Source organism: Haematobia irritans, chromosome 2, assembly GCF_050003625.1.
Source record: "Haematobia irritans isolate KBUSLIRL chromosome 2, ASM5000362v1, whole genome shotgun sequence".
Classification (NCBI taxonomy): domain Eukaryota; kingdom Metazoa; phylum Arthropoda; class Insecta; order Diptera; family Muscidae; genus Haematobia; species Haematobia irritans.
In genome coordinates this window covers 106220548-106236549 of record NC_134398.1, presented here as the reverse complement: position 1 = coordinate 106236549, position 16002 = coordinate 106220548, and the positions used below count along the sequence as shown (strand labels likewise).

At 31.9% G+C, this 16002-nt stretch overlaps 1 protein-coding gene across 1 annotated transcript; it reads right to left on the bottom strand.

Moving 5' to 3' along the window:
• Positions 1-5316: 5316 nt before the first annotated feature.
• Positions 5317-5763, bottom strand: LOC142224945 (SCAN domain-containing protein 3-like). Its single transcript, XM_075294723.1, has one exon. It carries the CDS (start codon positions 5761-5763, stop codon positions 5317-5319), a length of 447 nt encoding a protein of 148 aa, XP_075150838.1.
• Between the last annotated feature and the right edge of the window lie 10239 nt (positions 5764-16002).

Genomic DNA, 16002 nt, shown 5'->3' with positions numbered 1-16002 from the left:
TCAATATGATGATTTTCAGCATTAATTTGATGAAATGTTTCTTCGATTTTGAGCTTACAACGCATTTCATCATCGTAATGAAGAATTTTACATCAATTTTTCATCAAATATATTAATCAATTTAATGAAATAATTTCATCATCTTGAAGAAAAAGTGTCATTTAATTGATGTATTTTTTTCTTCCTTTCGATGAAAAACGATATTCAAATTGATGTCCGATAGTCTCTATACAATGAATATTCTGCATCATTCCAATGGAAGGTATTCACTGACATCGAAGTGAACTTTGGTTTCCGCCTTACACACTAGTTCTAAATTTTACAATATCCAATATAAATACAAATATTGTAAGTCAATTAGGAAATATTATTTTTATCAAAAATCGTACAAATATTATTCACTACACTTTCGATTATTAATGAATTATAAATTTCAATATTAACTTAAAATTGTGAATGGAAAAAGTATACATATGATATTAATCAAAAATTTACATAAATATAAGACGTTTTCAGCGTTTCAATTAACATAAATATTCTTATAGATGAGAAATCTTTTTATTGACCTTATTGACGTTATTATTCGCTTAAAATGATTAGTATTTTCGAAAAGTGTTTTGTGTTAGCTGATTTAATATTATTTAATTATTAATTATTTAATATTATAAAAGTACTCTTGGTCTAGATAAACATAATAGTTGTAGTCACTATTTTCTAAATTGATATCTCCAATAACAACAATAAAAGGTTTAATATTCTAATTTGTCTTTTTCAAAAAATTTAAGTGGTTGTCTACTTCTTGGATACTTCTGCTAGAAATATTGGCGATTCTTGGGAGTATTCTCCATACGTATTTTCCATTTTTATCAGTTCGGACGTATTTTGATGTTGGAAATAAGTAGCCATATAGACACCAAGTCAAACGCATTATAAATGATGAGGCTATAAAGGCAGATTTAAATATTAGTATCAGTTTGGTTACCCAGTCTAATATTGGTGTGCAGTATTTATGCAGTACTCCGAAGTTCATGTTAATCTAAACGAATTAACAACATATACATGTAGTAAGAATATTAAATTAAGGTGAACGTTTAATTTTAGTTACTTACCAACTGTGCTCCTCGAAATTCTTTATACTGTGACCAGGCCCTAAATATATATAACACTATGGTCAAATATTCCATTCGTCAGATCTGTCGATGCGGTAGGAATTCAATTTCTCATTCAGAAAAGGTTTTCCATGAAGGGTACTTGACCTAATTTTCCAGGATGAGAAGTCTCTTTACAGTGCCTCTCAATGCTTACTTCTTGTGGTATATACTTCTTGTTTACTATATATTTTTCCAAATCGCTAAACTCACAGGCCGTTGGAGTTTCTCTTGGAGCCGCAATGTATTTCCATAAATATATGAACGTTTGCAAGATGCCTTTTACAGGAATTTTTTGTGTGAATGCGCTGTTACATATCGTATCACTATTTTGGAAACCTTTAAAATGTTTGTAAACGCCACAAATATTTTTATATATTACTAAAATTTCTCGAACTATATAGCGCTCCGTTTAAACTTACAACACTTACAATATTTCCAATTCGCAAAAGTATTAAAAGCTATTTTATCAACGTGCGATCACAATTAATATCACTTCACAAATGAATTTTTTTTATTCTTCAACAAATTTCACACGCAGCAGACATAACGGATTTTCTCAAAGGCATTGCTTTTGTGTGTGTGTTTTAGCAATAAAAGCACAAAAAACTTTGCAACGCAACAAGTATGTCCCATTTGAAGATTTTTGTAGTTTTATTTTCTATTTTTCCAAATTTTAATTAAATCATCACTTAAAAAGTTTATAATAATTAAAATATGTGGAAATAATGTAATTGTTAGAGTTTGTCATATATGGGGGGCGGAAAAATATAAATGAATAACATGTGATGAAAATGTTCTTCAATTTGATTACTGATTTCATTAAATGAATGAAAGATTTTCATCAAAATGATGACCAAAAATTGATGTAAGCTTCTTCATTGAGTTGATGACGGATGACAGAAAACATCAAATTGAATACCGATTTCATAAAAACAATGTAATTTCTACATCAATTTAATGAAGATTTTTTGATGATTTTATTTCATTAATTTGATGATGTACTTTTCTTTCAGTGCAGTCCATTTCCTTTATATCAAGCACTGTTTCTGACTGCACTATTAGAAAAATATGTTTTTCATATGTTCCGATATAAACAAAATGTGTTTCGGGCACAATTTTAAAACACAATATATTTAAGTGCAAACATGTAATGTTCCTAAACTAACACTAAATGTTTGGGACATCTATGTTAATATGTTAGAATATATTATGTTTGGGGCATGAATGTTTCATAAAAATCATATGTGTGAATGCAAACTTATATATATTTACAAATTTCGACTAAACATACATATGTTGTGATATTTTATTCAAAGCGACAGAGAGAGTATAGAGAAAGAGATGGAAACCGGGAGAGTTAACGAAAGATATCAACATAACACAGCGAAAGAATCAAAAGAGAACAATTTCTGTGAAACCGCTTGTATGTTGTTTCGGAAAACTGTTTTATGATGAGGCCAAACATTTGATATGCTTAAGTCTAAATATTATTTAATTTGAATAAAGAGAAGAGACATTCGGAACCAAGAGAATAGACATTTGAAAAACAAACAGCATATGTTTTCGCCTTGAGAGCAGCATTTTATGTATATGTAGACATGTGTTTTGTTTATCATTTTGGCATTATGGACATAATTTTTTTCTTGGTTCGTTAAAAGAAATCAGGGGTCTCCATAAAAATAACGAAAGGGCACTATACTCTTTTTAGAGTTGGGACAGTAAAATGATTAATAACCCACATTTCGAAGTTTCATTATAAAAATTTAATATAGTATGAATATAAATGTGTAAATTAAAAAAAAAAGTATTCGGTCGGAGCAGGCATTGAACCCACGACCCTTTGTATGCAAGGCAGACATGCTAACCACTGCTCCACGTGGCAAACAAATGTATGTTTCTGTTAAATAATATTATGTATGCATGGGCTCGTGGGCGCTGCAAACTATGCTATATAAATGTAACTTATAACGATAATTATTTACTGCACCCTCATAAAAAATCGCTTCTGTAACATATACTCCCAAACATATTTTGCTTCAAGCATATACATTTTTGGGTATTGCCCAAACATTTATATGTTTGATCTCTTCCAATATATAATATGTTTGAAAGCATATTGGTCTAAACAATATATGTTTGGGTAGTCTAAGTTCCAAACATTTTGTATTTTTGCACCCAAATTCAATAATGTTGTCTTCCAAAAACCAATATGTTATTTTGTGAACATATAATATGTTTGGAAGCATTTTGCACCCAAAAATATTATATGCTTAAAAAAATTCTCCCAAACAATATTGTGCTCAAAATTTTATTTATTTATTTATATATTTACAATCATAATGAATTATGAAAATAAACAGGTAATATAGGTGCTAACAACATAGGTTTTCGACCTAAATGCTCAAAATATTGTTTCTGCCTAATTGTATATGCCCCCACATCTTTCTCACTTCCACGACATTTTTTAGTTCTTAGCACCTTTTTCTGTAATACAAACATTGTAGAAGAAATTATTCAATTTTATGATTTTTTTAATTTTAATTTTACCTTTTGCCGGACGGGGATTCGAACAGCGGACCACACAGTTTGTAAGGATCAAAGAAGTAGCTGATCAATTCCCAGGGAAAAATAAAATGTTAATTTTGTAATAACAAGCAACAACCACCAACTTAATTCAATATCGCTCCCTGTTAAATGCGCTTAATTTAGAAATAGCCTATATGTTTATAGGCTATTTCTAAATTAATATATGTTTGCATCCAAGTATATTATATTTACAAACATTTTATGTCCCAAACATAATATGTTCTAACATATTAACATATATGTCCCAAACATGTTATGCTAGTTTATGAACATTATATGCTTGCACTCAAAAATATTGTGTTTAAAAATTTGTGTTCCAAACATATCATGTTTATAGCCAAACATATGAAAAACAGTCTTTTTCATCCGTGTGGTGACTATAACAGCTACGTAGTCCAGTGGATAGTGTGTTGGCTTACAAACTCGGTTCGATTCTCCGTACAGGCGAAAGGTAAAATTTAAAAACTTTATAAAAGTGAATAATTTCTTCAACATTATTTGTATTACAGAAAAAGGTGCCAAGAACTAAAATATTTCGTGGAATTGAAAATTACGAGTATGTTGGGCAATGAGCACAATCGTCTTTGGGAAAAATTCTTCCAAGCATATAATATTTTTGGGCTCAAAATGCTTCCAAACATATAATATGTTCACATAAAACAAACATATTAATGTTTCGGCAGTATCCAATAATATATGTGCTTCCTGCAAAATATGTGTGGAACATATGTTAAAGAAGCGATTTTTTTTGAGGGTGAGTAATTCTTTAATAACCCACATTTCGTAGTTTCATTATAAAAATTTAATATAGTAAAAAAAATAAAAAATTATTATTGCGAGGCAGACATGCTAACCACTGCTCCATGTGGCCAACAAATGTACGTTTCTGTTAAACATTGTTATGTTTCCATGGGCTCGTGGGCGCTGCAAACTATGCTGTATAAATGTAACTTATAACGATAATTGTCTACTGGTGACTATAACAGCTACGTAGCGTAGTGGATAGTGCGTTGGCTATGGCTCCATTCTCCGTCCAGGCGAAAGGTAAAATTTAAAAAAATTACAAAATTAAATAATTTCTTCAACATTATTTGTATTACAGGAATAGGTGCCATGAACTAAAAAAATTCCTGGACATGAAAATTATGTGAGGGAATGAGCACAATCATCTGTGGGGAAAATTCTTCCAAGCATATAATATTTGTGGGCCCAAATTGCTTCCAAACATATAATATGTTCACATAAAACAAACATATTAATATTTCGGCAGTATCCAATAATATATGCGCTTCCTGCAAAATATGTTTGGAACATATGTTAGAGAAGCGATTTTTTGAGGGTGTGCAGATTAACATATTTACTATAAATTTCTTATTACAAAAAAAAATTTAAATTAATATCAAAATGCAGAAACCAAACGAAAAATGCGTATGCATGTCTATATAAAAATTAAAATTAATTCAAAATTCAGAAGCAACAACAAAAAACTTATTGAGATGGGTGTGCTTGCATTAATTTACAGAGTAGTTCCAATCTCGGGATTATTTCAGAGAGCGTAGATCTCAGTGCTGTTTCAACATTAGTAAGTAATTGCAACAAGCGTTGAAAACGCTGATTCGCACAAGTATGTGGTAGCAAATGAGAGTAGCATTTTGATCGCTAAGTCGGAGAGTATTGGAAATCCGCCTTTTACCTTAATCCAAAAAGAATTTAAGTTTGTTTGAGCTAATTCTAAATTTGTATCGCTCGAAAATTCCGCGAATTCTTCTTGAACTTTTACTGGAAGATGTGTGATGTTTTGAATTGATTCATTGAATGGTTTTTGCACCCAATCAAAATGACTGTTAATATCTGTCTGAAAATATTTCTTGAATGGTTCTTCCAAAGATTTCAAATGATCAATTATAATCGTCTTGATAACATTGCAATCCGAATTATTTTCAGTAACAAAATCATTCGTGGGTGAAAACATTTCAAATCTGTCATTTGTGACTAAACATTTCCATACATTTATTTTTGTATTCATCATGTATTTGCATTATGTATTTGTATTCATCCCCTGAAGAGACAAATTTAATTTGTTCAGTTTCTCGAATATATCTGACAAATAAGATAATTTGCACATCCACTGCTCGTTATGAAAAAGTTCAGAATCAGCTGAGAGAAATATAACAAATACAATTTTAAATACAAACAATAAATAAATTCGAAAAAAAAAATATTTCAATAGGAGGGAAAGTTTTTTGCGTTTATAAAATCAAGGAATAAAATCTTGTTTCTTGCGACCGCTCATAATTTTTGGAATTAAATTTATAATTTAAATTACTAATAACAAAAATAAAATGCTATCACGCTAGAACGTGTACAACTCCTGAATATGGTTTGAAGGAAACAGCTTGGCTTGAAATCATGGTCCGCCGAAAACTGCGCATTTGGCATACGTCAAAATCATCGCAAACAATATATGACAATTGTGACAAATAAAAATCAAAAAATTTAAAATAAATATTTTATACAAACAAATTTTGAAATATACAATTTGCTCTAAAATGATGGCAGAAACGTGAACACAGAATATTTAAACTAGAATATATAATCATAGCAAGAAGAAATACTCCCCCCTTTAACTACACCAAAGTCATTAATAAAATATATTAGAATATAAACAGAGACTGATCATCAAAATTCTGCCGACAAAGAAAAAAAGTAATCAGCTGATTTCTTGAAAATACCTTTCTAAATATGCCTTTCCTTTTCAAATGAATGTGTTTTCGTTATAAACTGAAAAAAATATTGTCGTGAGGCCAAAGATTTCATGTCCTTAAAATACGAATGCGTTTTTTGCTTAAAAAGACGGATAAAATTTTCTATAAAGTCGTTTTTTCCTTATAATTAAGTGAATCCTAAAATGAAAGAAAATTTTGTTTGACTAAGGTCAAATTTTCTTTGATAATTGTGAAGAATTTTTTTAAATTTATGTTGTTGTCTTTTTGCATCTTTACAACAAAGCCAAAAAGCGTTTAAAAATAGGAGATGTTTTTCAACACTTTTAATTTAAATACGGTTTTTACTTGAAACATACGTATTTTCTACTTGAAGTCGAGTGCGAATTTACAAATTTAATATGTCGTTAATACTTTTTTAAAAGACTTTAATTTTGGTTCCGGGCATGCTTTTTTCAGTGTAATTGAAGATTTTTTCGATCGAAACCAAAAGTCGTGTAGATTTTGTTTTTATGAAAAAGACGATTAAATGTTTAAAATATTAATACACGGAAAGAAAAGTATGTTTTTATATGTTTCGGTGTAAACAAAATGTGTTACGGGCTGAATTTTTTAAACACAAAAATTTAAGACGCAATTCACTTTTGAAGTTTAGCGTAATTTATTCTTTATACACAAATTTTAATTCGTTTTTACGCCTGTTGTTTCATGTAATATCATAAATAGTCCTTAATAAACATGTCAACCACACATTAAAAAGATAAATTCTAACTCGACTTAAAGTACAAATTGTGCAATATTTCAAGTAAGAAGAGTTCTTAAATTATTATCTTGAACTTTATCTCGAATATAGTAATAATATATAGTTGCAAATCGTAAAGGGGTTTTCAAATTTCGGGCAGGGAGGACTAATGTATTTCTGGAGGGAGCCCTCCCCACAGTACCTTAATACGTTTATGGTCTTGAAAGACATCTTTTCGTTTTACCTTTATAGTCAAGTTATAAATCACCAAATTTAAAGGAAGATTTAATTCCAATTGTAATTTACGAACAAATTGGTCTCAGTTCTATAGAATTCGAATCTTCTAACTCTAAAGACAATGCGGCTTTATTGGAAATGCGAATTTTGGTCGGGGAAAATCCTTGCATCAAAGAAATAAATACAAAATATTTAAATTTTAAGGACAAGAACTCTTTGTACTCTTGACGATAGAAAAAAATACTTCTTTCCTCCTAAACATGGTATGGTATTTTATTTATTAACCTAAACAAAACAGCTTCTACAACAATTTCTACAAACAAAAGGAAACTTCGTTTATGTAAGATTTAATTTCGCAGATAAGAAAATGTTTGTTTGTACTAGCTAAAATAGTAAGTATATCGGAAGTTTCTGGTATTGTCGACATACATTGACAAAACGTTGCGAAATATGTAATTAAATTTTTTTATTTACTCCAATGCGCTAGGCCCTATTAGCTGAAGAAATGTCATCAAAAAAATATAAAAAACTGTCCAAAAAATTATCATAATTTATTTCTGGTGTATATAATCCAATTAAGCTATAACAGGTTGGCTGATAAGTCCCCGGCCTGACACATAGATGGCGTCGCTAGTATTAAATGCATATTATTTTTATATAGTACCAACCTTCAAATGATTCGTGTCAAAAGTCTGTAAGTCAATTAGATTGTGAGATAGAGCGTCTTTTGTGAAGCAACTTTTGTTATTGTGAAAAAAAAATGGAAAAAAGGAATTTCGTGTTTTGATAAAATACTGTCTTCTGAAGGGGAAAAATACGGTGGAAGCAAAAACTTGGCTTGATAATGAGTTTCCGGACTCTGTCCCAGGGAAATCAACAATAATTGATTGGTATGCAAAATTCAAGCGTGGTGAAATGAGCACGGAGGACCGTGAACGCAGTGGACGCCCGAAAGAGGTGGTTACCGACGAAAACATCAAAAAAATCCACAAAATGATTTTGAATAACCGTAAAATTAAGTTGATCGAGATAGCAGAGGCCTTAAAGATATCAAAGGAACGTGTTGGTCATATTATTCATCAATATTTGGATATGCGGAAGCTCTGTGCAAAATAGGTGCCGCGCGAGCTCACATTTGACCAGAAACAACAACGTGTTGATGATTCTGAGCGGTGTTTGCAGCTGTTAACTCGTAATACACCCGAGTGGAAAGACTCAAAAGTCCGCTGGCAAAGTAATGGCCTCTGTTTTTTGGGTTGCGTATGGAATAATTTTTATCGATTATCTTGAGAAGGGAAAAACCATCAACAGTGACTATTATATGGCGTTATTGGAGCGTTTGAAGGTCGAAATCGCGGCAAAACGGCCCCATATGAAGAAGAAAAAAGTGTTGTTCCACCAAGACAACGCACCGTGCCACAAGTCATTGAGAACGATGGCAAAAATTCATGAATTGGGTTTTGAATTGCTTCCCACCGTATTCTCCAGATCTGGTCCCCAGCGACTTTTTCTTGTTCTCAGATCTCAAAAGGATGCTCGCAGAGAAAAAATTTGGCTGCAATGAAGAGGTGATCGCCGAAACTGAGGCCTATTTTGAGGCAAAACCGAAAGAGTACTACCAAAATGGTATCAAAAAATTGGAAGGTCGTTATAATCGTTGTATCGCTCTTGAAGGGAACTATATTGAATGATAAAAACGAATTTTGACACCAAAAAATGTGTTTTTCTTATACCGGGGACTTATCAGCCAACCTGTTATAGTCTCGATCCATTTTTTTACACTAAGCTATGTGTTAAGTTACGTGTGGGAATCTTATGAATAGAGATAAGAAGTTTTTCACGATTTCCTGTTGATATATCGATTGTCACCTGTGTTATGCCGACTCCAATTGCCCCAAACTGCAAACCGAATCTGCTTAATTTATTTTCATTTCAGATAGAGTGATGCCAATTTTATTTGATGAAATCTCGTCTATTTCTGACAATCGCCTATTGTTTTGCACATTGGACTTTACTCAAGCCAGAAAATCTACTTCTTTGTAATCACTTTTCGCGATCATAAATCTATAGTTTTACGGTATGGATTGGTCTGAACGCTGGTTCACGTATTTGTTAATAATATATGAAATAAAAGAAAAATTTCGTGGTACAATATTTGTATGATTGCTCTGGGTACACTGAAGTAATCAGAATTCATTTCGTGTTTTGAACATGTTAAGGGTTTTAAAGCTTCACTAAATAAAGCTTGCCCGGTTCCGTAGATTTTGTGTTTACTTTAAAGAATTTGGTAGTGACTCCGAGCAGAAGAAACGAAGTGAAGTAAGTATAATTTTAAGACACAATTCTCTTTTAAATATGAGGAAAGAAATTTCTAATTTTTTTATATTTTTGTTCATAGCGCATAAATTCCTTCAAAATGTGTTAACGATCTTTCCACATTCAGATTCGTCTTCAAGTATGCTATGTTTCAAGTTACAACCTGTTGAAAAACCTCTCAACAACTTATGTTTCCAAATTCAGACTCGACTATAGACTCGAAATAGAAATTATGCTATATTTCAAGAAAAAATAATCCTTAAGATAAAGTTTGGAATGACATCCCATAATTTTGAACGCTTTTACAAAGAAAAAATCACCGAAATCGGTACATAACATAATTGCGGATTTGACCGGTAAAGCAAAATTTCATACCAATTTGACCAATTTTTTAACGCCTACAGAAAAGCCCGTGGACCCACAAACTTAGAGGAAAACACCACAGCTTTCACACAAAGAAATAATTATTTTGATATCTTCACCCATTCAAAAGTTGCATAATTATTTCCAAAAAAGCGATTTGGAACCACTGTGTAGCGCTGCGTCATTATAGATGGACTGAACACCTGAAATGGTTTGTATAAAACTTTTTTAGGTTTGCGACGCGTCGTAAATGTAGAAAAAGTAAAAAACGTCGTAAACTCAAAATACTTCAGCCGCGCCAGTTGAGTAGCGAATTCGATGATATCCAAGAAGATAGGTTCGAAGAAGTTTTAATTCTTAGGAATTTTCATTAAATCATTAACGGATTTAAAAAAGTAGACTAGGCTAGTAGGCTTAATTCAATGGGAGACTTCATGCCAAAATTACTATGTACTAGTCGATGGTGCGGAAAACGTGACGATCTGTGCACGCTCATAATTAACCTTCCACAAATTTTTGCAAAAACTGACAGCGAAGAAAAACCACTACTTAAGTTTTGCATAACTGAACTGCTGGTTAGAGAGAAGTTTATAAATTCACTTTTTGACTTATTAGAACCAATTTCCATGCTAATTAAAAATTGTTTTGGTTATGTGATGTGTTATGTTATGTGATGAAATGCCACAAATATGTTTTATTATTTAAATGATAGAATTTGAGACCATTATATGGTCGGGAAAATCATGTACCTGACCATTCAATTTTTTCCTTTTTTGCAGAGAGAAAATTATTTTTATAGGTTACGTATAGACATGTCTAGAACCATTACATGGCCATAAAGACCATGTACATTGTTTCGTGACCATTTAATTCTTTTGCAGCGAAAAGAATTTCATAAAAACATTGAGCAGGTACACACGATTTTCAATTTGCGCGTCAGTCGTGTGTTGATTGTTTCTTGGAATGGACGGAGAATACGGAATAACTGTGTTTTGTGTTAATTTATTTATTCAGAAGTGGCACGTGGTTTTATGTGAACACAAAAAAGGAAAGTGTAATTGAAAAATATGTACCTGGTTTTTGTTCTGCATTTTGTTATATGGTATAATTTATTTTTATTTTCAGTTACATGATGTCTGCATTGGTACATTTGATGGGCACGAAGTAAATTTGGAAATGATTACTTATTGTTGAAATTGAACCAAAATAGAATGCGTAAAAATATGTGATGTTTGCTTGCGCGACATAGTAAATACAAATAAACAATGAATTAGTTTATAAATAAATAAAAACAAATAAATAAAGTGAATTTTGTGTTTTCTTTTCTCAAGTGACGTCCTTTTTTCGACGACGAAAAAGGTTTTTTTTCATAAAGATCAAAACATTTTAGGTTGTGACCATGTTCTTTTAACTGGAAGAAAAAAATTTTTGACGAATACCATAACATTTTAGATCGTTACCATTGTCTTTTAATGGAAACAAAATTCTTTTTATCAGTATAATAACAATTTAGATGAGGACAATTTTATTTTTCTTAGAACCATGTTCAGTGAGCCAACATGGTTGCAGGTGAAAATGTTACATGGTTGCCGCAAAAATAGCTCCTATAATATTATTTTGCTCTTCGAATATGATTGTGACAATCATGTTTTTCTCTGCGTGTACCTTACGATTTACGACAGTATCTGCTGAGGAGCATATCAGTGAATTTCTGTTTATTTGCATTTTAATGCTGTCAATACTTGTCGTATACAAAGATAATAAAAGAGGAAGATGGGAGATTGGCTTGCGTCATACCAAATGTTGCATTTACCAGATTAGTTTAATACATGTTTGTAACCTTTTAGTTGTTTTTAGTTTTTATTTTTTAAATGAAAATTTTAATTTTCTTAATGAAACAATGATAAATTTTAGGCAACAACAAAAAAAATTACATTTTCCCCTTTATGGAAATTTATTTCGTGCTCTTAATTTCTTTTTATGTGCATTTTAATGGTATGTCAATACTTGTCGTATACGCGTTTGGTTCGAGTATTAAACTAATGTGGTAAATGGTTTGATGTGCTCAGTAGCCAATCTCCCACCTTCCTCTTTTATTACCTTTGGTCGTATACGCTTTTGGTTCGAGTATGAAACTAACACGGTAAATGGTTTGATCTTCTCAGTAGCCAATTTCCCATCTTCCTAGAGTTTATTGTCTTTGATTTAAGCCAAAGATTATAAATTGTAGGAAGATAGGAAATTAGCTACTGAGGAGATCGAACCATTTACCATATTAGTTTAATACTCGAACCAAACGCGTATACGACAAGTATTGACATAGCATTAAAATGCAAATAAAAAGAAATTAAGTGCACGAAATAAATTTCCATAAAGGGGAAAATGTAATTTTTTTTTGTTGTTGCCTAAAATTTAACATTGTTTCATTTAGAAAATTAAATTTTTCATTAAAAAAAAAAAATAAAAACGAAAAACAACTAAAAGATTACAAACATGTATTAAACTAATCTGGTAATTGCAACATTTGGTATGACGCAAGCCAATTTCCTATCTTCCTCAAATCTATAATATTTGATTTCAGCCACACTAATGCATGGTAGTGCTCTCTGTAGTATTGGTTGTGCTACCGCTGTGGCAGAGTTCATTGGCGGTCAGAGGTTCAGAGTTCAAGACGACTGACAATCGAGTACACAATGCGACATGACTGATTGGGTATTCTCGTATATGTTAGCATACGCTACGCGGCAATTGCATATTTGGGAGATTTTAGGAACAAATAATTTTTATACACAATGTTGTCGTCGCACGTTCTCTGCTCGTTGCGGTTTAGTATTCGTTCGATTGTTGATTTGTTTGTTTGGTTGTCTGGCTTTGGTTTGTTTGTTTGGAAGAATTCTTGCTAATGTACGATGCATATACGGGGTCACAATCTGTAGGTTTGTTCTAGGAATGTGGATGGTTGGTTGGGTCGGTTAGCCTGTTGAAACCGACGATCATCGGCTTTGGGGGCACTTTAGAAATGTGAATGAATTCAGTGTAAAATCCAAGATAAGATAATTCGGCCTGATAACATCATTGCACCCAATTGGGTGACGCAAATCGATAATGCATTGTCTTCCACTATAAACAGAAATATCGGACAATACTCCGCTATCACACCAATTGTTCGAAAATATTTCGTTTCCTAAGCAAACTGTTTTACATAGCCGAGAATATTATTACATGCCAAATATCTTTTAGTACTCCCTAGTTTATATGAAGATAACAAAGAAAAAAATGGGTAATAAACAAACAAAAAAAAATTTACAAAAAATAATAATTGAGTAAAATCACAATTCTATACAGAAATAACTAACTTTTTTATTTTATGAAGTGTTCCCATGGTAGAATTATTTATATGGTAGCCTTAATTCATCAGGCGACTTTCAAAGGATCATCAAAATGTCAAAAAATATTGTTGACATTTTGTCCTAATTAACGTTTAAAATATAAATTGTAATTTGATATTCGGAAGTAACTATACAATGGAAAAGGCATAAATGTTGTCTGTATAACATGTAGATAAATGGTGAAAATGTCAGACATTGGACAAATGTTGGAACAGCACAGAAATCTTGAAGGAAACATGCTTTCGAAAGAGGATATATGAGACACTTATTGTAAGAAGATAACCAAGTATACCATATTAATGAATAAAACCAGCAATTCCAAGGACAGCTGATTTCAATGTTGTTATAGCCGATAAGGATTTAAAGATAGAAACAAAAAGGGGCGAGTGGTGCTGGTAGCCAACACGTGAACATTACAGATTCAACTGTTCGAATATTTCAAACAAAGATTATTAATTGTAGGAAAATAGGAAATTAGTTTAATACCCGAACCAAACGCGTATACGACAAGTATTGACATAGCATTAAAATGCAAATAAAAAGAAATTAAGTGCACGAAATAAATTTCCATAAAGGGGGAAATGTATTTTTTTTGTTGTTGCCTAAAATTGAACATTGTTTCATTAAAAAAATTAAATTTTTCATTTAAAAAATAAAAACGAAAAACAACTAAAAAATGGTAAATGCAACATTTGGAAACATCACAGAAAGATCACAAATCATAAATAAGGAAATAGTTTTAAAGCGATTAAGAGCCAAATTAGAACAAATCCAATTGAACAAATTTTCAGAAGCTTCTACAAAAGCTACAACCCAACAAGGAAATTTGGATAGAAATGAAAAAATCGCACCTATATTTCTTTTTCAAGGCAGAATTACGCACCATCGCACCTTAAAGAATTTTACGAGGTGTAGAACATTTGCGTAACCTCATGCAGAAGATTGCTTTTGAAATCAGGAAGAAGAAACTTACATAGCTAGTGGAAGACTCCTGAGAAAGAGAAAATACAAAAAATTGCTACAAAAATTGCAACTGAAAATGTACATTTGATGAGAGTTGACTGTTCTTATGTATTGTGATCTGCTGAAAGTTATAAGCAATTGAGTGAACAAATCCGATACCAAATCATGCAAATATGAGCCACTCACCCACACAAAATTCATGTTTGTGTGGCCGAGTGGCATTTTTTTATTTTGTAACCTATTGTTACCTTTGGCAAATTGTCCAAATGAAAACGTGTCATTTCCATGAAGGCTATTTGTTTGAAGTTGGTAGAGATGCTACAGTTCAAGTTGGATATTGATATTTCCTCATGACTCGATACATCGGTTAGCGGAATGTAATTTTTGCTTAATGAAGCCGTACATGCCATAACATACAGACAGATTCCTGTCTATATGTTATGGCAGCTAAGAATTTAAAGCATAAATGCCTACATCCCAGTAAAAAAATGGAAGTTGCTCCACACACATTTCTTTTAAAGCGCATCCTGGAATCCCCCATCAAGTTTTTTCAACTTCCAATGCAATCCTTTTGGACAAGTCCACAAACATTTCTTTTAAAGCGCATCCCGGGCTCCCTTATAGATTTTATTTCACTCCCGATGCAATCCTTTTGGGCAAGTCTTAGAAAGTACGGAATTAGGCCGTTTTAAGTGAAAATTTAAGTTTTGGACAATTAAATTTCGCAAAAAAGAATAGAAAAATTAAAAATAATAATAAAAAATAAAAAAAATTCCTCCCCGCTGGGATATGAACATGTGCCGTTTGACTTTTTCGCTTCCATGGAAGTTCTTTTGAGAAAGTTTTGCAAATTACGATAAGTTTTAATTTCTTACTGATTTTTAATGGAAAAAATATAGTTATCGATCCGTCTGTTGAAACCACGCTAACTTCCGAACGAAACAAGCTACCGACTTGAAACTTGACATAAGTAGTTGTTATTGATGTAACAGGTTGGCTGATAAGTCCCCGGCCTGACACATAGATGGCGTCGCTAGTACTAAATGCATATTATTTTTATATAGTACCATCCTTCAAATGATTCGTGACAAAATTTGACGTCTGTAAGTCAATTAGTTTGTGAGATAGAGCGTCTTTTGTGAAGCAACTTTTGTTATTGTGAAAAAAATGTTTTGATTAAATACTGTTTTCTGAAGGGAAAGAATACGGTGGAAGCAAAAACTTGGCTTGATAATGAGTTTCCGGACTCTGGCACAGGGAAATCAACAATAATTGATTGGTATGCAAAATTCAAGAGTGGTGAAATGAGCACGGAGGATGGTGAACGCAGTGGACGCACGAAAGAGGTGGTTACCGACGAAAACATCAAAAAAATCCACAAAATGATTTTGAATGACCGTAAAATGAAGTTGATCGAGATAGCAGAGGCCATAAAGATATCAAAGGAACGTGTTGGTTATATCATTCATCAATATTTGAATATGCGGAAGCTCTGTGCAAAATGGGTGCCGCGCGAGCTCACATTTGACCAT